The following is a 27,546-nucleotide window of genomic DNA, read 5'->3' as shown; positions in this document are numbered from 1 at the left end:
GCCCACAATGATTGCCAAGGAACCAGCTGTTGTTGCTTGAAAAATATTCTACAACTGCCTGGCTTCGATGTTCTTCAAATTCCATCTATAATGAAGCTTCCAGGCCAATACTGAATGAAGACAAATATGGGTTACTGTGTAACCAAATAAAATATTTAAATTGTTAAAAATATATATGAGAAAACAAAAATTGCATGAAAATACAACATTTTCTAAATGGTACCTTTCGGCTTTAGTTATTGAAAGAAGAAATGTTGCTAATTGGAAATGAGTGTTTAGTATGTAAAACATTGTGTGAGTTTCACGATGAACTTGTTTTTTATTTCTCAGCAGACTTTGGAAGACTGAGCAGACGCATGCTAGTAAACACAGTTCACACCTAAACTAAAATCCACAGAGTTATTAAAAATCCATTTTATATCAATACTAAACTAAAATTTGCATTTTTAGAACTATTGAAGGAAAAGGGATGTAGTCTGAGCTCACCTGTAAGGAGTCAGGTAAACGATGAGGGATAATGTAAAATATTCTCTTAATTTCCTCATATTTTCTTCTATACTTTCTTTAAATTTGAGTGAATGTTTTGCCCTATTTCAGGGCCAATTCTGCTGTCACTGTTTAAACAGCAAATTATTACTATTGCCAACTGGAGAACTTTGTCATATTTTGTAGTATGTAAATATGCCATCTGCACCTTGCAGCTATACCCATGGTTTACTCTCTAATTAGCAGAGAGGGAATACCTTGTATGTGGTGGCCATAGTGAAAAACCATTCACATGGTGGATAACAGCACACGACTTGCTTTATTGTCAGTAGCCACTGAGAGACAGCTCAACAATTTACCTTGAGTGTTTCTTACAGCAGATTAACGGGAATAGCTACACAGAGGGCCGGATGTGAAATGTAGAATCTCAGCAGCAGGATGTCATTGCCACCAGAGTGCACCTCCTTTAGTCATCCCTCTGCTCACTGTGATCTTCAAAAAGCCATTCTGTCTCTCAGAGGTGAGAAGTGGAGACGCAGGCAGACCATTCTCCACAGGTTATGTGTGCAGTAAACTGAACTATCTTAGCATGCAGAAAGCCAGAGGTGAGGTGGGTGGGGAGAAAATGGGAGGGAGAGAGGAAAAGAGGGAGAAGGAGGAGAGAGGGCATTATTGGTTGGGGATGTAGCTTGGTGGTAACAGAATACTTGCCTAGGGATATAATCCCTAACATGGTGCCAGAGGAGGGATGAGATATCAAAACTGAAAACAAGCAAACAAAAAACCAGGACAACAAAGACTAGTCTAACTAATCATTCACAAAGGACAGAAAGACCACAGCAGGAAGAGGTTTCCACCTTGGGCACTTAGCTGAGCTTTGCTCCCTTTGTTAGTTGAAAGGTAAAGGATCAGCATGAACAGAATGACCCCAATCCCTGCAGCGCGCTTTGGCTGTGTCTAGTAATGTCTCTTCCCTGCCAGTCCTTGGGGCCAGGATCGGGAGGCTGCACACTACAGAAATAAGATGTTCATGCTAAGAGTAAATGTGGCGAGATTTATAAAAGTTCCCTCCCTCTGGTAACAGGGAAAGCACTTCGCTATTCTCTGGGGAACAGGAACTTTGGTGTCGTCACTGTCTATTCTTGGAACAGGGGAAGACGTCAAACATCAAAGCCCTAGCATTCTGGAGGGCATTCTGACTCTCACATCTCTCCTAAGCCTACTGTATCACATCCAGAAAACTCTACTCCTGATGGCAAATCACAACTTTGGTTTGTTAAGACAGCATCTTTACAACGGACTATGGAATATTTACGTCTCTATGCAGCTCTTTGAAGGGAAAATCTTTGGGTTTTGTGCCTGTCTTGGGTCAGGGGTTCACATCAGCATTTCTTCCTGCCATTCCTTATATGCTGTGTGATAATCTACAGCACAGGAAGATGAATCATGAAACAAAGTGGCTGTTTGACTTCAGCAGCTAGTTCTAGTTAACTGGAGACTTTCAGCCTCATCTCAGCATGAAATGCTGTGTGAAAAGTATGAGAAGAACAAAGCGTTTTGTCAAGTAACGCACCTCGTGACATAAACACGTATGTCTCTTCAAGGAAGTTTTAGCATTTCCACATTATCAGCGCACAAAAGGCACATTCTTGTCACAGACCTGGTGTGACGTGGAGTCATCATCGTTGGAAACAAGAGCCTAATTAGGTTCCCACACAGATATGAATAGACCCCCCCCTTTTTTAAATAGCTGTTTTTATTCCTTTTCAAACAGAATGCTAATTGTCACCCTAAAAACACTGAATGATTCTCAGGCAACATTTGTTTCTGCTCTTTCTTCCTGTCTTTTTAGAATCAGCCAGTAACATTACTGTCCCTTCTGGTTGATCTTCTTCTGGTGAGTCCGTGTTAATCCGCAGCTGTGTGCATGTGGAAAAGGTACACAGCAGGCTGCGGCTGCTGGGTCTCTTGTCTGCTAATAAAGTACGCAGTCTGCAGGACAGATGTTAGGAGGATCTGTTAAATAAGTCAGTGACAGAGATCCTGACCTCTGCCAGGGAACATTTTATTACTCCAGAAAGGGGCATAGTTACAGCATGTTAACAATGAGAACCGTAGCCTTCTCTCCAGATTTAACTTCTTGTTACATGTTGAGTGGAATAAGAGTGTCCTGGCCCGCTCACTGAGCAGCAGTTTGATTGGGTTGAGCACAAACTGCAGATTATGGGATTTCCCCAAATCCCCAGGAAATGGTTGGACCTTGGCTTTGTGTCAGTCTTCCACAGTGTTGTTTATTCAGCGTGTATCGTTACACTATTTCTACAATGTCACTTGCCACAGGGCACCATTGTTCTGAAGGGACGATCAATTTTACAAAACACAGTTCCCTAACTATTAAATCCAGCACAATGGGAAATAAAAACTAGAGATCAAATTAATAGAGGAATAGCACTCACTAAAGTTGCTCACCAGACCTTATACTGCTTTACTATTTCTGGTGTGAGTAAAATCATGTCTACTATAGGCATTGCTGATCCCCTTACGTTGAGTGAAAGACCTGCTGTTCTCTGACCCCATGCTGACCTGTCTAGTCTCACCTCTGATTGCTCCTGCACACTCGATCTAGACCAAAGACTTCTAAAGGTGCCACGCTGCCTGCTGCTATTGTCTGCATGTCTCCATGCTGCTTTGTTTGTCTGGGCATCTTCTTCAGGTTCCTGCCATTGCACATCTCTCCCCACACTCTCTTTCCAGGAGTCAATACCGCCAGCATCTCACCCAGGAAGTCTGCCAGAACTCCCCAGGCAGCGCTAAGTACTTCCTCCTCCCACAGTGATTTCAAACTGGGAACATATCTATTTTAACAATTATTATATTGCTTGCTGGGTGATGAGCCCTCAGAGGGCACAGGTTGAGTTTTATTGATGTTACTATATCCCAAACAGAGAAAGGTGCTTACTATGTAGTAGACATTTAATAAGCATTTAGGAAATTAATGTGTAAGTAAACCAAATAATCATTTATTAAGACTACCAGCATGATAGCAGTGTCTTATTTTGGTATTTTTAATGGATAAACAATTAGATTGGTACAATCAAATGCAAGCAAACTCTCCCCCACAGTGCACACACGTGTACACACACACACACACACACACACACACACACACACACACACACACCCCTAGGAGTTATATCACTCCAAATAGGTAACAACATAAGATAGACTGTCTTCTTGGCTGTCTTTCTCAATTCGGCCAACACTTTCTTATATGAAGCATGGGGTTTGCTCTTTGCATTGGTCCCTGCACTTCTCTGTTCCTCCACCCAGACCCCTGATAAGCACTGCAGCTTTAGGTAAGGTAGTCTAGCTCTTTGAACTTCAGTTTTTTCAACCATAAAATCAAAAGATTCATATAGCACTTGGCAGTGTGCAAAGAACTTTCCACAGGAATTTTCTTATCCCCACTAGCATCATCTCTAAAGCCACTTAACAGAAGCATTTGGGGATTGGGAAGGTTATTTTCTCAAGTTCAAGTAACAGGCTAGAAGTAGGACTTGGCAGTTGAGACTACTCGAGGCCTTTCTATCTTTCCAGCTATGGAAGTCTGTGGCTTTAACAATCTTACTGATGACTTGTGATTTTTTTTCTTTCTGCATCTTTGGTTTTTCTTAAAATTTTAATCAGTAGGAATTTTTTTTTTTAAAAAAAAGTACTCTAATTGCCAATGGGCTGTGATTTCTACTAGAATACACCGTGTTGGAACTTCATGATTTTTGAAGTCAGAAGCATCAGCTACAGATATGACTTGAAAATAATTTTCAGTGACTAGATTCAAACAGTTTTGTAAGTGGGTAAGCACCCATAACAAGTGAACACCCTGCGCTCTCTGTCCCCATCACTCCGCACTACTGCTCATTGCTTGATTTCCCACCGGGACTATAAGAAGACAGGAAATTGCTTAGTCTGCTTGTTTAACTGAAGGACATTGGACAGGACTTAAAAATGTTTGTTAAATGAATAAATGGATTAGAATGTAAGTACAAAGATCCAGAGGCAAAGAATAGTGAGCACCCAACCATGTATCAGACCTTGTGCTCCTATAATTTCCTTTAATTCTCATGACCACCCAGTAGGAGATGGGAGTCCCGTTTCACAGGTGAGGAGAACAGGGTTTAGAGGAAGTTAGTCAGTGGACACTTGGTTCCATCAAGGATCTTGTGGAACTAGGAGGTGCTGCTTTCACAAAACCTGCAAGCTACTCACTAAGTCATAGATCAGAAAGCTTGAGAAGAGAGCGAGCTAGGACTGGCAAGATGGCCCAGGGGTACAGCAGTGGCTGCGTAAACCTGGCAATCTGGGTCGGATCAATCTTTAAGAGCCACAGTGGGAATACAAAAGGAAAGAACTCTCAAAACCTCCGTCTGAGCTCCACATGGAGGGCATAGCCTGCTTTGCATGGCTTGTTTTTCTTTTTTTCTTTTCTTTCTTTTTCTTTCCTTTTCTTTCTTTCTTTCTTTCTTTTTTTTTTTTTTTTGAGAGAGCAAACCAGCTGCTACACAAAATGTGACATGCTGCAGTTTGAGTCACTCGCCCTGACCTGCCTTATAGTGACCTTCAGGTCTCCTAGAGAGGGCAGGAAAGCCCAGCAGATGGAGGTGCAGAACTAGTTAGTAAGTTGTGGCTTCATAGAGGGGAATTCTAGAGGTCCATTTTGTTCTGCAACTCCTAAATGTTGTTTTCTGAAGACCACTGGTAAATGGATGGGAAACTGAGGCACCTACGTCCAAGGGGTCACATGGAGGCCTCCTCTATCTGAATAAAGCTTCTCTATTGTGAGTTCTGGTGCTAGGTCTGAGCCAATCCCACAACTCTGCACTTTGTGGGGACAGTCGCTGGAGTGTGAAGCCCGCACATTCTGTATGTAAGGAAGATGTCTTAAGCAGGTGACCAGCATACCCACCAGGAGGGTGTCTTCCTGTTCTGTGGTGTGGAGCTGAGCTGCTGAGATTGGAAGCAGGAAGAAGCCAGAGGCAGCATCTCTCCTTTTATTTTAAAGTTTGATTTCTTATTTATTTGCATTTCTCTTCAAGCAGAACAAGTGATAATCCTCTGGGGATGCCATGCTAAAGCACTTTTCCTACTGAGTTTTGAAACGGAGCCTCAGAGAAGGGCTTGATACAATTCAGTGAGTGAAGCAATACCTTTGTCTCTTTGAGCATTAAATGGCCCGTTGCAAAACAGCTTAGTTAGAGAGAAATTCAGAGAACAGGACTTACTTTCTCTTTTAAAATTTCTTTCCCAGTTGAGCAGAGTGGGACTTGGAAAATGGAGCTCCCTCACTTTCCCCAGCCTCTCACCAGTGTTAATTAAATACAAATCACTTAGAATGGGAGCGGTTAACCGAGAGCAACACAATGTTCCTCCCCAACACATTCCTGGGGGCACAGATGTGGTGATCTGTTAAAAGAAGGCTCTAGAGCACAGAGGTCTCACGGGTGAAAAATTGTAAGAGGCAAGCAACATAATGTGACAACTGTTCGTAGAAAAACACAGTTTAAACTCCCCATTTCCATATCCATTGTACTTAACTAATACATATCATAAAGGAAATTGGCGTAACAGATGCTTTCGGCGTTCGGGAGCCAATGCAGAGTAGTTCTCACGTGGATGAAGTCAAAGCTCCATGTGAGCCAGCAGGCTTCTCACCTACCAAGTCTACTTTCCCTCAAGTTAGAGAAATTTCCCCAGTACCACAAGTATCAGCAAATTTTCTCCTTGTGTCAGACACCCTGTCGTCTACAGCGTCAACTGGACAAGTTGCCCAAACTCTAAAAATGGAGCTTGCTGAACCGGCGCTTCTGTCCCGGCCACTTTAAATTAGAAAACTCTTCAGCTGCTTCACTAATGGTTCTGGAAGTTTCATACACTGTCTGGATCTATTTGTAAATTAAATCGTTTAAAGTAAGGCTCTTTAATACTCCATAATCAGTTCTGTCTCTCGGAACACGACTTTACTATGAGCGCTCCTTCCTGACACTCCCATTGTCCCGAGCTTCCCGGGAAAGAGGCACCCAAGCGATAATTCAGCATTATCGCTGCTCCAGTGCACTAATCGCTTGAAGAGCAGCGAAGGCTCGGTGCTCTCTTGCCCTGGCTCCTGAGGCCACCTGGCCCCAGGCAGGCATGGCGACCCAGCCACAGCCAGATGTCAGGAGGCATGTTCAGCTCCTCATGCAGCAGGCGCTCACTCCAGTATGGGCAAACATCTGCTTCCTCTGCGGGCCAGCAACCTGCTGAACACAATCTGAGGGCTGTGCGAGGGAGAGATGGCCAAGGACACAGTCCCCAGCTCCTCTAGGAGACTCATCAAAACTCTGAAACTGTCAGACAGCCCCAGACTCTCCAAAGGATAGAACCGCGCATAGCAGAAGCACCACAGCGTTTCCTCCGACAAAAGAAAGCTAAGGAGCAAGATGACTTTCCTCACAGTCCTTCTCAGTTTTGTTCAGTTCTATTCAGCTTGAAGTTTCTTCTAGACAGCTGGAAATTTGAGAAAGTATATAAACTCCTTGGGGGTGTGAAGAAGACCACATTGACTGAAATTTTTTCCCTTTATGATGTAATTAAATCACCTTCCATTCACTTACATGTTAGCATAAGAGAGGAATACATTGTATAAGGAGTTCCTACATGGCTGTGCATCCTGCCAGTGTGGGGCTTCCTACTGTGTCGCCACCAGTCATCTGAGTCTAAAGCAAAGAAGCCTGGCTGAGAAATAAATTCTAAAATACACTCCATCACCTACTAGAGTCCCACCTTTTCACTAGGTAAGGAACCTGGTCCAAGTCACTTAATTCACCCAAGTTTCCATTTCTTCTTTAAACATGTGGTGTTAACGTTAAAAACATTTCCTACAAAGGCTAAACATAAATTGCTTTTTAAGTCAGAAAATAGGTACTATGTAAGTATATTCATGTATACACGTGCACACATACATAGTATCACAATATTCTGTCAGTGTACAATTAGCCTGCAAGTGATGGGTTTCATTTTGATGTTTTTATGTACATACATCATTACACCTAGCTCTATTTAATGTTCTTCACAACTAGCTTTTGTTTGCTTTGTATCAGAAAGGAATTCAGGTTTCCTTTGTATCATTTATTTAATATTCCAGATACAGATCCTCTGCCAAGAATGGCCTCATTCATACTATTGACTCTAAGGAAAAAGTATCCCCTGGAAAAGCTAATGACCATATTCATATCACTCTCATAGATTTATATGCTGTCGAAGTAAAAATTAACACCTCCTTATTGAAAGCTAAGCACATACTGTGCCGGATTCCATTGGGAGAGCTGTGGCTGCTCTCAGCAGAACTGCGGGCTAGTGTAAAACATTCAGTTTTAAGGATCAGAGAAAAGCAAACCAAGGACAGAGCAACCAAATGGGTCCTGATTTGGTTGGATGGATTTGGTTGGATGATTTGGTTGGATGGGCAGCTAGGTGGACAAGGATATTTCTGCCACGGTGAGTGATAGCTAGGTCCTATTATTTCCTCCATCTTCTGCTTATCACACCAGAAAGCAAGCTTATTGAGGGCAGGGGCTTCATGGCATCCACGGACAGCTATCTGGATGTTTTTTTCAAGCTCAGCACTGCTGACTGTGCAGGCAGGATGTGCCGCCAATGCCAGTGACTGTGGAATGTACTGCAGTATCTTCAGGATTACCCGTCTGGTGAGCTCTTCCTGCCTGATGCAACAGTAATCTCATTTCTCTCTGCCAATCAAAGCAAAGTGTCTCCAGACACTGGCCATCAAGCCTCAGGAGACAACTGCCCTCAGTTTAACGCTGCTCTCCAGAACAGTAAGTGGCACACAGCAGGCACTGAGCAAATACTGGCAGATAATCAAATCACCACATTTCTTATGTTTGGATTTCCTTACAATATTTTTAAGACATTAGCTTTAGAGTAGTTTGAGTCTGACTGTGAAATTAAGAAGGCACAGAGATTTTCCATGCCCCAGCCCTGATATGCACATGGTCTCCCCATTATCAACATCACCTCCGGAGTGGAAGAGGTGGTGAGATTGAGCCTACATCAATTTGCATGTGCAGTTATAGGAGTCACTCAGAGCCCCACATTCTCTCTAGTTCCACACAGCCTGAACTCATATTCTCGGAGTATTCTCACATTCTGAACGCTCATACCCTGTCTAGTCTTGTCCCTCCTTATCCCAAACCTTGGGAACCATTGTTTTCACACATACATTTCAGTTTTCAAATTTGCTAAGCATACACACTTATAAACTCTCTTAAAGACATATTTAGATACAACTCTAATGATAAAATATGTGGGGTTTTATTTTTTAGACAGGATTCATGCAGCCCTGACTAGACTAAAATGTGCTATGTAGGCAAGGCTGGCCTTAAACACCTAGTTCTGCAAAGTGCTGGGATTACAGGTATATGCCTCTGTGACCAGTTTAATAAGTATTAATTTTAATTGTCATATCCAAGCACATTTAAAATTTTAATTATTATTGGTTCTTTTAAGACTTTTCGGCAGGGTGGTGATGCATACACCTTTAATCCCAGCACTCAGGAGGCAAAGGCAGATGGATCTCTGTGAGTACAGGCCAGCCTGCTCTATAGAGCTAGTTCCAGGAGAGCCAAGGTTACACAGAGAAACCCTGTTGAATCTTATATGACATATTTTCATCATATTCACCCTCCCCAACTCATCCAAGATCCACCCTTCCCTACCTACTAGTAAGATGCAGTAAGGTGGATTTTTTAAAAATGTGTATGTATTATTTCATTATTTAGCTTAAATGAAATGAATAAGTAAATTAGTAAAAACCCGGTAGCATTTCTAGATAACAAAGAATTCTGTTTTGAACTGGATTTAAGTAAGTGCTGTACGCTAACACCTTGCAGGAGGTGAGGCAGTCAAATGCAGGATGTGCCATAAGCAATCGCTCTCCATATAGGTGTCCTTTACTTTCGTTTTCCTTCATGTTGCTCAAGGTCAATACCAGGGGAAATACTGACAAGGTACCAAGGAGCAAGGTCTAGGTTAAGTTACATGTCACAACATGAAGTGCTGGGAAAAGGTATTGTGACTAGTTTAAAGGAAATGGGATACTAAGTGGATTCTTCCACAAGCCTAGCAGAGCTTGAGACTGCTAGCTTAAATATTCACCTGACCAACTGATGAAGAAGATAAAATCATAGGAAATGTATTTAGTTCTACTCGGCTTTCATTCCTTTTAGTCTAGTAAACAAGGCAATTTTTTAGATATATCTACATTAATTGCTTATTGATTTAATGGAATTGTGTCTGTTTATAAGACTTGGGGAAGGGAGCACTTATTCCTCTCAAAATTTTGATGTATTAACTACTACTGTCACCAATTATGAAGATTTGAACATACAATGGTTATTTTTATACATGTATCACTCAGCACAGAGTAGATGTTTACAATGAACTGAAAAATGAATAAGTTATGTCTTATAAAAATGAATTAAGTTATGTCTATCAATCCATATATCTATCATATAAAATTATAACTCATTATCACAGTCTTATAATCTAGACTAGCCAAAATAAACTGAGATGGTTTCAAACAATTATGGAGAGGTGAATTGTTACAAAACTTGCCACAAATGACAATTGGATGGATTCTTACATGCCCGCAGACATGTAGTGTATAGATGTTCCCACGAGTAAAGCAGATGGGTAGATCTGGGAGGGCGAAGCACAGCACGCCAGCCCTCAGCGAGAAAGAAGTTTTGCGGTGCACTCGGGCTGGGTCTAGAAGAGAGATGTCTGCATCCCTCCAGCTTCTCAGTCTTCTTCACTTACAGAAATACCACTAAGAAATGTGTTGATCTTGATCAGTCTCATGTTACCTGACAGATAAGCTTGTGACTCCATTTTCCAGTACGAATTTCCCAACTATTGACTGTACTTACTTGCCCTGCCATTGAGAATGGAGGGAGGCCTCTTCTGCCACAGAATGTCTTACTTTCTAACTTTCTGACCCACTCTCAGTCATGCTGTGTCTCTAATTCCAGTATAGACATATGTAGATAATACCAATCTAAGATGCTACAAAGCTTATTGGCGAAACAACGATAGCAATGCTATTATGGAAGATCTGTGACTGTCTACTTACATGCAAGTACCTTCATATCAGTGAGGTATTTGTTCTCACCCCTTGTGATACCCAAATCTCTGGATGCTCAAGACCCTTCATGCAACCTTTACATATCTTTCTATGTTCTTCAGCTTATCCCTAAATCTTGTACAATACCTAATGCAATGTAAATGCCATGCAAACACTTGCTCTATTGTATTATGTATAACCTGTACACATTCATTAGTGATGCAGTTTTCAAAACATTTTCTCCCCATGGATGGTTGAAATCATGGATTGTAAAAGCCACCAAAAAAGTAAGGGCTGACCATTTTTTTGCATAGCGGAGTTTCTTGATTGCAGAGTGACTGGTGGGGCTGGAGCTGGATGACCCCTTGCAGGGGTTGGGGGCTCCTCACATTAGTAGAGAAGGAATGCACAGGTTTTACATTTCCAGTGTACTGACTTCTACTAACTATCTCTGAAGGCATAATTCAATACCCCAAGAACCAAATAACAACAAAAGGTAAAGGATCTATGAGAGAAGAGCCAACTTTCTCAACTTCATGCACTTCCTTAAAAGTAAATAAAAATCAATAATCCAAAAGAAAACTCTTTCACTCAGTGTTTGATTACTCATCGCTGGGGAAGAGTAGAAATTTCTACTGTGCCAACCACAGTAACTAGTCAGATTCCCAAGGACTGGAGAATGCCTCTGTATCTAGCAGCTTCCTTGAACTTATTTGTATTTCCTCCAGTCTCCATCAGGATTCCCCAAGAACATGCATGTTTTCTTCAAGAGTCATCTGGAAATGAAGGCTTTGTTTACATGTTCCCTATAGGTAGAGCAAAAGACCAAACCTATTTAGAAAGGATTTGAAGAAAGTTAGACCTGACGCCACCAAAGACAAAATTCATTCATTCATTCACTTGTTCGTTTTATTAAATGCAATGCCAGGAAATATAAGGGATTTCACATTGAATGAAAGAAAGCTCAAATCTGAGTTCAGTGTCCGGCAGTCCTGTCTGTTAGATGACTCTAAGGCACTTAGTATGTCGGAAAGATTTTATTTCATTGCCAGCATTTGGGGAAATATATAGTTACTTCATGATCCTGTATGCTTTTCATGGCAACCCTGAGAATATATATTATGCTGCTCTCACTATTGAAAGGCTGTCAAAAGAAAGCATTTGGAAACAGTGCTGGTAAACACCAAATAAGGAGCTAGAGCTCAGGGTCTGACTCTGCTAGCTCAAGGCACATTGAATCCAGCTGCTGAGGTTCTCTCAAGTTTTCGTGCCCCCTGAAAGTCAAGAAAAGAAGCTGAGAGGGTGAGTGTGGGCTGATTAAGAGGCAAGCATTGCTCCTCAAAGCGCAGCTCCTTGGTTGGTATCTTCAAGACAAACTGAGTCAACAATTCCCATTCCCTCCACTGGGTAGGTAGTACTGCCCCTCTCTGATAATTTTGTCTCAGCTTTCAAGCCCATCCAGCAAAGTTAACTTGCACTACTGTCCCCATCCCCATGATGAGGCTGGTTTACAGTTGCCAAAAAAGAAGACAGGGTCCCAGTAGTCAGAGAGCCCCTAAACACAACAGCCAACAGATGAAGACGGAGCTAAATTAGCAATGGAGACTCTCCCACACAAATGGACACTGCTTCTTTTTCCACATGAAACATTGAATTCGACAGTGTTGTTTATATAACAAATGTGTTCCTTTTCATTTTAGAAAAACCTTCAATGTCCTCTTCCATCTTTATAAACGTGGCGAGACTTCCCCCCTAAGCCATTCAAAGTAACCAACAAACGTGAAAACCTAATTCTATTGATATTTTTTGAATTTCCACATCCAATTCCTCCATTTAGGCTACTACTTATGCTACCACGATAAGAACCAGTTTGCTAAAATATGTTCCAACTAAAGCTTGGTGGGCTTGGAATGCTGGAAAATCCTTCTCGGGGGCTAATGAAGACAGAAACTGCCCGTGACAATATTAAGTTTGTTTCCTCTGGTGATTCAGAGAAGTGAGCAATCTGTCAGCAATGCATTGAGGGAAATTACTTGTCTTGGAGGAATAACTGCTGACAGTCACTTTATCTCAGGGCTGACCCAAGCATCTCCCCACTGACAAACAAATTACTGTCTAACTTTGAAAAGGTAGCTAGCTGGTTTTAATTTTGATTTTTACATTAATATTCACTCCCACCATTTATTGTATTTTTAAAGAGGTAACAGATATATACAGCAGTGTATGGGGAAGAGCAAGTTTAAATTCATAAGTGAGGAAAAAGGAAGAAAAAAATGATAAGAAAAAGAACTGTGAGGTTTCAAGACTGCGCATGCCGAAGCTGGGAGTCGACTCGACATTAAGACTGGCAGCATTGCCAGTGACTGACTGGGTGAGTGAACACATTACCCACACAGTACTGTAGGAATTAATTTTCTTCAATAAAATGATTTTTAAGGATCATATATTTCACAATCTAAACATATGTCACTGTTTCATAAACAAAATAAATGGATTAAAATAATACATTACCAATATGCTGACATGTGGAGATATTTTAATTAGAAATTCTTAAGCTGTGTGGTGTTTAACTGCTGGATTTGCTAAAGAGAAGCATGCGTCATTTAATAAGAAGGCAAGAGGCAGGTGTATCACTTTGCACATGGTACCAGATTGTGTTTAATATAAGCTGCAACTACGAGACAACATTGCTCCCAATTAAAAACAAAACAAAGCAAAATTACCCTAGGATCTATCATAATGATAGTAACTACATGAAATGAATCAATACACTGAAAACACTTTTAAATAAAAAATATAATCCAGAAGTCAGGTTCTGAGACAGTATTTTCTTCAGACAGAATCTAAGATCGTGTCTATTTAAAGGCCATATTTACATGACCGCCTCATTATTCTAGTCCCCTTTCCTGAACGTTCTTTTTGACTTACTTAAGGACCAGTGCTAACACAGCTACAGAAAGCAAATGGCAAGTGGTCCAGAAATGTATACGGTGAGAGCCCCGGAGTAAGTAGCAATATAATATATTGTTTACCATGGAAAGTGCCCTCTGTTCTGGAAAGGTCAAAAGCATTGTAACCTTAGAGTTACAGTTTCCGATTGTTCCCAGGGTTAAATACATTATCAAAATTAATGATTCAAGCCCCTCAGCCTTCAGATATATGAGCATTCGTCCCTCCATCTGCTGAACTGTTTAACTAAAAACAGCACCTTTGGCCTCCTCTCTCCTGATATTGTGCCCCTGAGGCAGAGACAACCAGGCCTTAGATCAGAATAGCTTTCAGTGTCTTCCTTAATTTAAGACAAACTGGAATATGCTAATGTCAGAAGGGTCATTCAGTTTTTTATGCCTTTCTCCACTAGATGCAAACTTTCAGACTTTAGGGTGTAGCTAGTGCTGCTAAAGTGCAGACTTACTGACATTTGAAATGACAACTTCTGAAGGAAAGTCAGGGGGTAGAGAAAGCGAGTCCTGAGCGTGCGTTGGCTAAGGGCCAGTACGTTAGCGTGCTCCTCCCAGAGAGCCAGGCACTGGCACAGCTTCTCATGACCCCAATGATTGACAAAACCATGACATTTTAGCCTGTCAGAGAGAGAAAGAAAGCCCCAGCTTACAGAGGCGGTGATGTAACAGCAGTGAAGCAAGTTATTATTAAGTTTTTCCTCTAAATATTCTAATATTGTTCTAAATAGTACTGTCCAGCAGTTTAGATACAGGTCTCTGCTGTGGCGTTTAAAGATATCCTGATAAATATGCCATCTCAAGCCAGGAAGCCTGGGAAACCTGCCTCTCACACAAGCACAGCCAGTGCAGCACAGAAATAAACATCAAGGTTTGTGGACATGCAGGAAAAGAATATTTTGATGGAAAGGTAAAACCACATATCCTTTCTCAGAATCAGATTTAATCTATGAGATATACACCTCTATACACAGACAATTATAAAATGTGGATACAGTATAACATTTAGGAAGAAAACCAAGAGAAGGTAATATTGGGTAACAAGGAAAAGACAGAACGCAGGCAAAAGGACACATGAGCTATGAAAGAGGATATAAAATTAGCAGTTTTATAGTTTCAGCTCTGCTGTACTTATTTTTTCTTTTTTGTGGTGCATAAGTGCATAAACATTTAGCCGACAGTGAAAGTATAGAACCCTAGTTGAAGTTTAAATGGCCAAAGTAACTGTGTGAAGTTCACTGAGACTCGGGGAGTTTGGGAGTGGCTTCCTTAAACCAACTATGTGATGCTTTTATTTGTGAGTTCATTACAATAAATTAACTTTCTTTTTTCAAGACAGGGTTTTTCTGAGTAGCCCTAGCTGTCCTGGAACTGCTTTGGAGATCAGGCTGGCCTCAAACTCAAAGAGATCCACCTGCCTTTGCCTCCAGAGCACTGGAATTAAACGTGTGCACCACCACCAACCAACTTCTCGTGAAAATTTTAAATAAATAAACAAATTTTTTAAGGGAGGCAAGAGAACATAGTATAAATAAAATCCCAGGATACTCTCAGACCAGATACACTTAAACTACAAAGCTATAAAAGCTCTTGCATAGAATGGGTTTGCTATCTGGCCCAAGTGACAGATATGTGACATGTCCCTAGCTTCTCAGTCAGCACCTTTGTGGCTCTGGAAAGCTATGGTACCCCTGTGCATGACGCCGGGGGTTCCAGAAGCCAGATCTGACACAACAAGCATTTGTGCCTGTGAGGGAGGATATCGGGGGTGAAGCATGAGGTAATGGGAGAGATTTGGTGGAAACCTAGCTAAAGGAAGGAGGAAGCTCAGAGCACAATATCCCTAGAGAGGACCTTTGAAAGGCAAAGAGTGAGCCAAGGTCACCTGCTTTCCCAATCTCCTAGCACTTACAACTCTTGTGCTGTGTGTCTTGATTGTGTCACCCCGCTACCTACCGTCACACAGATGCCCCCCTCACCTCTCTTTAGTTCTCTGGATCAAGCTGATTTTCACACTGCCCAAAGACATGGTGCATTTCTATAGCCAGCAAAAGGCCTTTGAGAGAACTCTATTCTGGCTGTGTAGAAGACAGCAGGTGTTGTGCTCATCTGAGTCTAGTCATGGCAGAGTGGAAAGCCCAGTCCTTCTGCGCCCACCACTGGGAAGTAACAGAGAGTACTGCAGCTTGTCTTTGGGACATTTTAAGGTGGCCTTTTATTTGTCCTCCTTCTTCTTATGTGTGATCACCCCATCATTTTATCATCATTTTCCAAACAGGTGGGTTGAAAAGTGGCAGAGGAGATATCAAAGTCATAGATTACTGATGTATGTACACAGACAGGACCAAAGGGCTGAGCATAGTTACACTGAGTGTTTTCAGAGTAGAGAATTAGGAAAAGGTTCTCATCTGGGTTAGAATATAAAGTTTGGTATTTGATCTAACCCAGAAAATTAATCTTTCTTTTTAAAACCAGTAGCTCCCTGGCAGCCCTCCAATATCTGACAGTCCCAGAGAGAGATGCTAATGATTGACACAGGAGAGGGACCCAGTGTGGCACCACAGAGAGGAGGGCTGAGTTCCCGTGCAGAGAAGGACGTCATCTTCTAAAGAGACACAGACAGAGAGGGCATAAATTTTCAACAACACGAAAGAGCATTTTTCTGGGTGGTTAAACACTTTAAGGGCATCCAAGAAACTTGTGAGCCCAGCCAGGCCCAGGCACCCACCTTCAGCCAGAGAAAACTAAAGAAACCAGCTTAGATAGGGTTAGCAACTGTGGGTAGTCACCCCAACACCCAGAGTATTTAACAGCTGTAATAGACTGTCTGGATCTCTCTGCCCCTCCGCTGTAGAACTATACAGTCAGAACCATAGTTGATCAAGGTTACAGGGGACTGTAAGGTCAAATGGAAAACGATCTGTAAAGGTTAAGTATTTGTTAAACATATTACAACAGCATACACAAGAATTGGAAGGAGTGTGGAAAGACAGCTTTGAAACCACTCACAAAAACATGGCAAAACATAACTAGTTTAAGGGCTTTGGGTTAGGTTTTCCTTTTTTTCTAAAGGAAAAAAAAAGAAAAGTATCCTTAGGAATGAAACAAAAAAGATCAACTTTAGCATTCAGGCTGTTTGTCACTTTTCAAAGGGCCTAGAATATGCTGGAACCATCCAGTCCCCCACCCAAAGAAGTACCAACAGAAGCATTCGTACCTCAATCTGTTTGTGGTTGTAAGAGTGGCCACCACCATGTTCAAAGGTGTCCAAATTCCTGCCAAAACGGTCACTTATGCCCTTTAGCCTTGGGTTAGTTTGTGGGTGGGAGACATGACCCTTCTGTTTAATGGCATATTCAGAAAAAAAAAAAAGACAAAACATATTGTCAGAACTCATGAGACAACACGGAATTCAATGCAGGGTATAGACCACATCAAAAGAAGGAACACAGGCCTAGACCCAGCCTCTGTTGTACAGAAACTGGGCAGAGGAGCAGCCAGGGAGGACGCCCCTGTCTCTAACTTAAGAAAGCATCTACAGCACAGTCACAGCCGGGCGAAGAGAACTGGGGTAGAGTTTCCAATGGGAGGCCCCTTTCCGATCTTCCCCTGGGCGCCCGCTGTTGGGAGTGTGTACGGCAAATGTCCCTGAAGAGACATAGTGGGACATCCCGCTGCCAAGATGCCCCTGTCCCAGGTACCTCTAGTCAGGACAATTTTATGCTGCCAAGGTGAGGCTTGTGACAGAAACCTCTCCAGTGTTGCAAAAATTCTTCCTACTGCCCCAACTGAAAATGTTTGAAGTGTTTGGGGTTTGTTTGTTTTCGTCGTTGTTACGGCAGTGGCCTGTGTTTATGGCCACGTCTCACAGGCGGTAGCTACACAAAAACCCTATCTGTCTAGAAGCTCCTCCCGAGATTCAAAAGGAAAGCTCAAATAAAATCAAACAAAGACTGTCTTTAAGGAACTTCGAACTGTGTGGAAATTTAACTTATCCTGTATTTCTAACTAATCAAATGCTAAAACTTTGACTCTGTTTTTACCACTAAATATATTCATATTTAAAGTCAATTTATGGCTCTAGTGGGGTTGTTAGAACTGTGTAAAGGCCACCCAGGCCTATTCAAAATACTTCATTTTACTATGAGGAATGTAAGGTGCAAATAATTTTTTGGTCAGCCTCCAAAAATGATTAGTTTGATAAACAAAAGATGCTGACCCTGAACTAAGTTGGGTTTCATGCCTAGACCTTTAGCCCTGGTGAGAACAATGTCACATTACACTCTCGGGAACAGTGTTTCTATATTTACCTAAACAGTCAAAGCAACTCAGAATAATGACTCCTTATTCCATGAGCTATGAGGAGGAAAAGGCCAAGCAATGTCTCTAGTCTAAAACTGACGGTGGACAAGCTAATCTGTATATTTGTGCATAATGGAAACACAGCTGAAACACTGATAAGGAAAAGGGTAACATATTCAATGACTAGCCTTAATGTAAAACTCTTAACTTTCTGAAAGAGAGCATACAGTACCAAACTGTGACATCGGGGTTCCTTTAAAGATGGCTGGAACTGGCACTTTTCTCTTCCATTTCCAGTGCACTAAGTACATAAGGTGTTAATTCTCTAGACTCTGATTAAAACATGATTTAACATTCGGGCCATTATTTAGGATACAGCTGGCTTGCAGGTTTCCACTAAAGCACTGGCCCTTCTCCCACATTCTTTTCACCTCCTGGCACTTACCTGGAGCTGTAAAGGGCTGAGTCCAGAAGCAGCAGCAGCTGCCATTGTTGACGGAATGAACTGTACGGGGTAGTTATCACCTGTCGGAAAGAACAATGCGCACAGGTTTAGACAATGCACGGGGAATCGCAGCAGACAAGTAGAAACATGGTCCTTGGCTCGCCTGAGCTTTACAACATTGCCCTAAGCCCAAACATCTGCAGAAACAAAAGGCTTAGCTGGGCACAGGCTTGCGCTGCCGCCTTGGAACTTTTTGTTAACAGATAGCTGGTAGGCAAACTGGCAAAACATGAATGTGATGTTGAAAAAAAATAAATGTGCAATTCAAGCATGTTCGCTCCACTACAAATCCTGTAATACATCATTTTTTTAAGAGTCAAAAAAAAAAATCTTCAAGCCAGGCTGATGTTCAGTGCACTGTGAAAAGAGGTTTTTCTCTTAGAAGAAACAAAGTTTGAGCTTGGTAGGTAAAGTGTAGTCTTAAGAGTCCCAAAAAGATTATTTGCTAGTGACTGACCATAATGCTAAGTGTTATTTCATGAAAAGTAAATAACATGATTAAAAAAACATCCTCTTTGATATGGCTAATCTTACCTGCAGGCACTTTGTGAAATGCTGGCACCTTACTGACAGTGGAAATCTGTGTCTTTTATTTTAACCTCCAGTACTAGAGTAGGGCAGCCTCGTGTAGAATCAGGCACACAGGCACTGACCAAATCCTTTTAGTGATAATAATTAAATAACTACACGTTTTGCATGGACTGTCTGCACTGAAAACCTGGCAGTGAGTGTTTCAAGACCAAGCCAACACCTACACAGGAGATCAAAACACCTCCTGTGACCTGAGAACACAGGCCATGACCAGAACCCCAAAGAGCCAAGAGAAAGGGATAAGGGACATATTGGAATGGCATTATGTGAACTAAAAATTAATATTTGTGGATGAATCACACAATGTCAATGACTTAATGTAGTAGCACTCTGGTTCCAGCTACTTATTTAAAGTCAGTGTTATGTACTATCTCTAGGCTATATTTTAATAGGCTGTTCCCCCACACATTTTTGACATGTATAATAATCATGCTGTTTTGCATGAACTTTTCCACACTGAACACGGAATGTAATAATGAAGAGACATTGCAGGAAGAATTCCAGGTACTGAGGTTGTCAACCAGAAGGCAAGAGAACCTCTTGTTTTTGTCTGCATGGGCGCGCACACCTGCAGCTCGCCTGGTACCCCTGGTTCCTTGGAACGCGGCCTGCTTGCCATGTAAAGTGCTACTCAGCTGGCCCAATGTAAATGTTAAGTCGCTTTCACTTTTAACAAATTGTTAGCTTCTGATCTGCACAGTCTCTTTGCGTCATATCCATAATACCTCATCAGACCATTGAGCACAGTGTGTGCCTGTGCACAGTTCAGTAACAATTGGCTTCTGATTGCAAACGGGGTGCTGCCGCAGTGCACTCGCTAACGCCACATTGTGCCGGTCTCCTATGGAGTAATGTTCAAAATATCTGACCTTGTTTTTCCCCTTCCATGAGGTTGATTTGAGTCTGTCCTACTCTATGAGCTTTTTAAAAAAGATAACTAAGCAAAATTATTTTTATAGCAAATGACTATCACTTTATGCTTAAATAAGTCTACTGATCGTCTTGATATTTAAACTAAATTATCTGAAGAAAGAATATCTTGATCTAAGTCAAACGGTATTTTTTTTCCTTTTGGTGGATATCTTATGAGCTTTTTAAAAAAACACAAATGATACTGAATTAATGATGTTTCAAAAATAGAGGGAAAAAATAACCATTCCACCCATCAGCACAGACCTCCTCCCCAAACATTTTAAAGCTGTTCTTTCTTTAAATGTCATGCATTATTCATGCAACTCTACACCACAACCCCCTCCCTGGAAGTTTAATACCAGTGGCTTTATTTGTACTAAAACATTTTTCATGTCAAACATATTTTAAAAAATCAAACTCTGAAAGAATTCCCCAGGGCACTCCTTCTCCATAGCTGTCATGCCACTGTGCCGTGAAATAGTCGGCTTTTTACATGGTTTCTGGCTTGCCAGTTAATTTATGACTATCTCTACCACACCCTGTAGTACTCTCCAGCTCACCTGCTGGCTACAAACAGCTTTCTTTCCACTGTTGACAAGCATATTTTCAAAATATTTTTAACCTTTCTGCGGGTTTGAATCTGCATATCTGAATAGATCTTCAGAAAGCTATTTCTCCAGAACCCATCATTGTATCAGTACTAAAAGTCAAAATGAATACATTAGAGCAATGGAGTATATCACCAAGGATGGTTAGAGGAAGGAGGGGAGTATAAAGACAGGGAAGGGGGATGAGGGTAAACCATAGAAGAAAAAAAAAAGTAACAGGAAGGGGGATTTCAGGGCAATACAAGTTTAGTTTGTGATAAAGTCACACACTTCCTTCTACACACTCTAATGTTCTTTGTAAAAGTCAATCAAGGAAAGTTTGCAGTGACTGACTTGGCAGGGAATCAGCCAACATGTTGCAGCAATTTTTTTTTCAAATTTGTTTCTGGATGTGAAATGTTTGCATGAGGACCATTCTTTTTAAATTTGTACAAAGAAAGAGGCAGCCTGTTGGAACAGGTTCACTTTAGACATGACTGTAATCTGGCCCTTGTTACCTCAAGTCTAAAAAGACAGTCCCCAAACACCAATCTGAAAAGCAGTGGTCACTCTATAAGTCCATCTTCTGACCATCTTGCTATGAATGTAGAGTGAGCACAAAACAGAATTGAGACTTGCATAAATGTGGCTGGCACTGGATTCATTCATCAAAACAGGCAGAATTCCTTTGGCATTCCCTCCACACCAAGAGTCCCGAGTGTGTGTGTGTGTGTGTGTGTGTGTGTGTGTGTGTGAGAGAGAGAGAGAGAGAGAGAGAGAGAGAGAGAGAGAGAGAGAGTAAATTCTTAAATTTACAGAGACACTGAGATAAGCCCAAACCTTAGTGCATTTAATTAATCACTAGAGGAGGCGAACTTATCCCAAGAACCTGGAACACACTAGATACCTCCCAGAATATTTTAGTGGGTACATTTCATATATAAATCCTACTTTCTAAAAGGAGTCATTTAAAAAATCAGAAAAACACAGTCAAAAGCTCACAGCAAAATTCTGTCCATCTATTTTCGTTCTTCAGAGAGGCAAGGGGTTGGGAGAGTTGTAGATTCTTAGATTTCTAAATCATAGACATTAACACATTGTAAAAGTCATTTTGAGACTTGGGAAGAGTAGAAGGGAAAAAGAAAAAAATCAGAACTAGGAGTGAGGATTCAGATTCTTCAGTAACAGAATAAAGTCTCCTATTTCATTTCCACCCTCTTACACAGAAGACCAGTATGTTACACATCCCTAACTTCACAAATTATTATGGTGGCATCACAAGGACACTGACAAAACTATGGGCCGTACTTTCATGGGGTACCATTGTTCTTGTCACTACACAAAAGTCTCTAATACAGACTTGAATGTGTCAATTTGTACATCATCTCTTGGTCCTCTGAGAAGATTTAGCAGGTCCAGACTTACCCTGCATGATGCTGCACTGTAGCAGAGGTTTGCAGGTAATAAGTAAAGTATTTAAAGCTCTAACACACTACTTTCACTTTGTTCAGGGCGCACAAGAAAAGAAAACATTATGATATGCATTTTTGAAACCAGCATATTCTCATTTCTCCTGCTAAATTCCTCTTCTATTCATCAAATACTAGTACAAGTGAAAAGATTTTTTTTGCCTGGTTTTACTTATTCATTTACTATCACATATATTGTTCTACATGCCTCTTAAAAAGCTAAAACTCATGGGCCATATTTATCCCATCACTTATTTTGTGGCTGCATCTTAGACCCTTGGCCAACCACCTGAAAATCATGGCATTTTCTTGATGGCAATTAAGTAAGTGAATCTGAATGAACCATCCCCATAAGAAGTCAACTCAGATAGCAACCCAAAGCTCATGTGTAGTTAGGACTCATCTGTGACAGAAACTCCATACACGAGAAGACACAGGAAATAAACCTTGATGTTCTCACAGGTTGGGCTATACCGGTGATTATATCTTCTTGCTGGACCTCACCACTCACACTAAAAATAGAGGCACTGGTGGGAACATTACAGAAATGCTTTCATTCTAGATATACGGATTGCATCAATCTGTGTTCCAACGTTGGTGATACACCCCTACTTTGAAATATTCTGAAAGAGCAATGGCTAGCTTTGTAAGATGTTGTTTTGGTAAACTCATGCAAAATTATTTTTTAAACAAAAAGTTTAAGAGTTCCTTAAAATCATATCCATTTAGATTATTCTCCCAAGAGCATGAAATATCCATCTGGAGAACTTTAGCCTGAATGCTAAAACCATTGTTTTTGAGATGTGAAGCCCCAGAAAATTTAATTAACACTTAAAATTTTTATTTTATTCTTTTCATTTAATAAAATAGAACACTACTTATCCCCACTTATATCTTAGGGTAGTTATAAAAATTAATGAGATTACTCACACACATGGGGTTATCTTGGCAACAAATGGTATGCAATAAAAGAAAAATCAGCTAACAACTGTAAGCATTGTATGCCAGCCAATTAAACAACTCAGAAGAAACAGAAAACACAAAAATTACCTAACTACTCAAGCTCAAATAGGAAATCTCAACAGATCTATAACAAACAAAGAATTGAATTAGTGATCAAAACCCCAACAAAGAAGTGACTGGACTAGAAGGGTTCCCCAGCATTCTGAGAAATACTGAAGAAGCATTTATAGCACCTTTATGAACCCTTCCAGAAAGTGGAAGAGAATAGTTCTTCTCTAGTCTGTAAGGCCTCAGATAGCTTGCTGACAGGTAAGTATGTCATGGGAAAAAAAAAATTAAAACCAACATTCTTTATGAATGTAAATGCAGTATTCTTAAGAAAACATGAGCAAATTCAAGCCAACAGAATATTGGAAGTATTATTTGCCATAACAAGTAGGATTTATCCCAGAAATTATAAGGTAGTTCCATCTAAGCAAATCAATTAAATGCATTACATAACAGAACAAAGGTGTGTGTGGGAGTCCTGCATGATCATCTCAAAATTAAATAAAAAACATGCTTAACCATTCCATGATAAGGACTCTAGAACTCTAAATAAAAAAAAATCAGAATGGCCAAGAGTTAGTTAAAGATACCCAGCTAACACTGTACTCAATGGCAAGAAACTAAAAGCTTCCCCTGAAATACCAGGAACCAGACAACAATGCCCATCTCCCCGGTGCCGGTCATCACTGTCTTAAAAGCCCCATCCAGCATTACTGCACAATAAAAAGATGGAAAAACATCCAAACTGGTAAGAAAAGTAAAAAATAATCTATTTTGGAATACACACACACACACACAAATTCATATATATGTGTATATGTATATATAATATACCATATACACGTATTAGGATTAACAGAAAAATTCTCAATTTAGTTATTTATGCCAAGAGTAAATATAAATAAGCCAAAAGGAAATTAAGAAAGAAATTCCATTTATGATCCTGCCTAAAAGAATTTAACACCTGGGTATAAATCTAACCAAAGAGATGGAAAGAGTTACACCCTGAAAACTATAAAACACTGTTGAAATAAATAATGAAGCCATAAAATTGCCTAGATGTCCACCAACTGAAAAAAAATGGGGGAAATGTGGACACACGCATGGAGCACTATTTAACCATAAAAGGACAAAGTGTGTCATCTGTGCTAACAGGCACGGAACTGGCCATTGTGTTAAGAGAAACAAGCCAAAGCACAGGAGGACAAGGATTGCATGCTCCTGTTCATATGTAGAAATCTAAAGTCAGTAGATCTCATAGAAATTGGAGGCTGAACAGCAATTGTCAAAGAGTCATGGAAACTCAAAGGGAAGAAGGCATGAGGACAGTTTGATCAATAAGCACTACGATGCAGTTAGGAGAAACAAACCCTGGCATCCCATTGGCCAGCACAATGACTGCAGGTCACAATACAGAGGAAGTATGTGTTTCAGGAAGGAAGAAAGGACTTTAAGTGTTCCAGCATGGAAACAAAATTACAAATGTTTGAGGAGATTGGTAGGCTCACCTGGTTGAACATTATATAATCTATCCATGTATCAAAACGTACACCATGAGGGACACCATAAGTACGTACAATCTTCATTTGTCAGTGGATATTTTTAATGAAAGAAGTAGAGACAGATATACACAGAAAGAAGTTTCTGTATTGACAAGAAGACAACATTATCACGATGTTAAGACTATTCAAAGAAATCTACATATTCAAGGCAATCCCTATCAACAATTCTTTACACAAAATAGAAAAGAGCAGTTTTTAAGCTCATAACTAATTCCAAGAGTCCCTCAGAACTGCAACAATCTTTAAAAAGATGAGTAAAGGCAGAGGAGCTGCGCCACCTGAACAGACTGCAAAGCCGCAGGCCTGTACTGACTGAGACAAGCTGGCTGGCACAGCAGAGGGAACAGACAGACAGAACCTCACACATACACTCAATTTATTTTTGAGAAGGTGTCACAACCATTAAAAGGAAGAGGGTGGTTTTTCTAACAAATTGTGTGAGAAAAACTGGATGCCCACTTGCAAAACATGTGGATATTCAATTTCTATATTTTGTGTCTGACTTTTTCTTACACCACAGTCATATAATAAGCATTAGCTACAGCGTAGAAGAAGGAGTACGTGCAGGGTCCAGGCACAAGCATATGTTCTGCTCTTAGAATCTCTGAGGAAAAGTCAATTGTGCTGGTCAGACATAATGGTTTTAAAATCCCAACTACGTAAGACAGTAGCCAACTGGCCTATCCTTGGAATACAAAGCAGACTAGACATGGTTTTATTTTTCAGGTTAGCCAACCCTGATGGACATACTGGCAACTGTGAAGGGGTTTTCTCATTTGATTTCAGGCATCCATGCTCAAATGTGGTTACTCTCTCTCTGATTGTTGCATTTAGGGCTCACAAATGTGAGCAAGCAGAACAACTTATGTTCTGGGCCCTAGTGAATCCCTATCTGAAAGATGTCTCTAATTATAGGACCAAATAAGAATAAAATTGAGGGATTAGAACCTATTAAAGCTACTTCTATAAATGCCAGTCTGAGAAATGCCCCCTGAAGATGCTTCCTATACCGTATCCTGGCAGCTAGCTTTCTCAACTACTTAGAGATGGAAGATCTCATGTGGTGGGCAGCATAGCCGGCACCCTACAACTTCCAGAGATACAGTCAGATCACCTGGAGGGGAGAGAAGGCTCAGAGCCCTAAATGTGTCCATGTGTCCACACTACTCTAACACAGGATTCGATTTGGCCAATTTCAACAAGCAGTGAGAGACAACCCACAATGGTCCTTGCTTCTGGCAAGACAGTTGTTCAATCAGGTGAATCAGTTTCCTCAGCTCAAAAACACCAGGAAAATATGGCAGTTCCAGGAGGGAGAGATGGAAGAAGCAAAAAGAAAGGATTTTATGTTCCATTTTATAAAGACCAAGGAAGCACTTATTCCTTTTCTCACTTAGGGGACCCAGATAGGAATGTATGCCACTGTCTTCAGGCTTGTGTATCTCTCTCCAATCTTATAGTTGCTCATATACATTTCAAGTGAAGTGATCAGGATTCGGTTTGGGAAAAAAGGTTTGCCTGTCCAGATTCCAGTCCAATAGTGTTCTCCCCAACTCCTGTTGATGACCAAAGACTGCCTGGCTTAGTTTCACAAATCTGTAAATTCTCTACTCACAGCTTAAGAGTGTTTAATCCATTTTAGACATAGCTTGTATTTATAATAAAGTTTAGATTTACTAAAATACTAAAGGATTTAAAATTCTGTATAAATTATTTGATATAATATTGAGGTTAATAGGAAATACCTTTAGATAGCAGCTTGCCTGTGATTAAGACTCTTCCTACAACCTGACCCCACTGTACTGCTCTCAACAGGGTTAGCCAGCCTAACCAAGCACATCTTTGTTATCCAAGCACACATCTCTGAGTTTACTGAAAACTCACTAAGTCCTGTACCAAATTATTCCCATCTATAACTTCTCACTTACATGGTACAGCCTCATCAACGCCTGTGGGAGAGAAACAACCTTAATTAAATGAACAAATAGCCATATCTACCCCCTGAGAAATGGCGCCATTGCTATAATCAAATTAAGTACCATACAGTAAGATGTCTACAATAGCAAAGAACAACGCCCATGTGTGATCTGGAGCTGCAGAGAACATTAGCGGTAAGAATATTAAACCAACAGATAATGTCTGTTGATTTCAGACAAACACTGAAAGACTTCCCCAAACTGGGTCAGGGATGCCAGCTCTGAATCAAGATGAAACAATAAACTCAGTTTACATCAATGTCGAAATGAAGTTGCCATAAAGAACTAACTCAGAGCAAGAGCGCCAATGGACATGTGCTTTCTTATACTTATTGCAGAGGCCAACATTATAGGGAGGGGTAACTTGCTGTGAAAACTCCATTGTAGGAAATCAAATGTTTAATAATTTGAATGACATAATTTCTTCCACTCAGGTTTCTAAGAGCCTCATGGGAATACAGGACCAGGACGCCTAATCTAAAATGTGGAAACCAGCAGTACCTCAGATTTTAGAATATCTGCACAGATTTAATAACGAAGCAAAATGAATATAATGTGTTTTAAAAGCCAGAACTTTTCAACATCACTGTACACCTATCATTTCTGATTTCAGAGCACATTCTTCCTTTTTTGAATCTGAGATGCCTACCTTGACCTTTTTGTGTTTAAAGATTTTTTTTTTTTTTTTTGGTCAGCTCTTAGATGGACCAGTCCCTCAGCACGGGTATCCATCCCTTGGATCACCTGAGCCTCCCCAGATTCCTTCCTCACAGGGAAGGGAGTTCCCTACTAAACACAAGTGAGGTGTTCATGCTCGAAGCTTTTGGGCGGTTTCATCTGCTCCTGTAGGATCTCTGCGAGGTGGTTTATATCTGTGGCTTAGGCATATTTAAATGCCTTTGTTCACATTCGAAGTCACATATGCAAAGAAACTGCTGCCTTCAGACTGGCTGTACCCTGACTAGGTGGTTCATATAATCAGGTTAATGTGTTAAAAAGAACTTGACA

At 40.7% G+C, this 27,546-nt stretch overlaps 1 protein-coding gene across 17 annotated transcripts in view; it reads right to left on the bottom strand.

Annotated features, from left to right (window-relative positions):
• The window catches only part of Sox6 (SRY-box transcription factor 6), a 546,519-nt gene that overhangs the window by 93,030 nt on the left and 425,943 nt on the right, over positions 1 to 27,546 (bottom strand). For 15 of the 17 annotated variants that reach the window (XM_085692949.2, XM_085692958.2, XM_085692951.2 and 12 more), the window contains 2 exons: positions 18,371 to 18,450; positions 16,841 to 16,963 (listed from right to left, as the gene is read on the bottom strand). In XM_085692949.2, the coding sequence (XP_085549075.1) occupies positions 16,841 to 16,963; positions 18,371 to 18,450 (203 nt within the window). The remainder of the gene's footprint in view (positions 1 to 16,840; positions 16,964 to 18,370; positions 18,451 to 27,546) is intronic. The other 2 variants (XM_087908541.1, XM_087908542.1) reach the window with 1 other exon arrangement.

The sequence above is a fragment of the Myodes glareolus genome, chromosome 7 (assembly GCF_982192425.1).
Source record: "Myodes glareolus chromosome 7, mMyoGla1.1, whole genome shotgun sequence".
NCBI classification, from domain to species: Eukaryota; Metazoa; Chordata; class Mammalia; order Rodentia; family Cricetidae; genus Myodes; species Myodes glareolus.
This window is presented reverse-complemented; position numbering and strand designations above follow the sequence as displayed.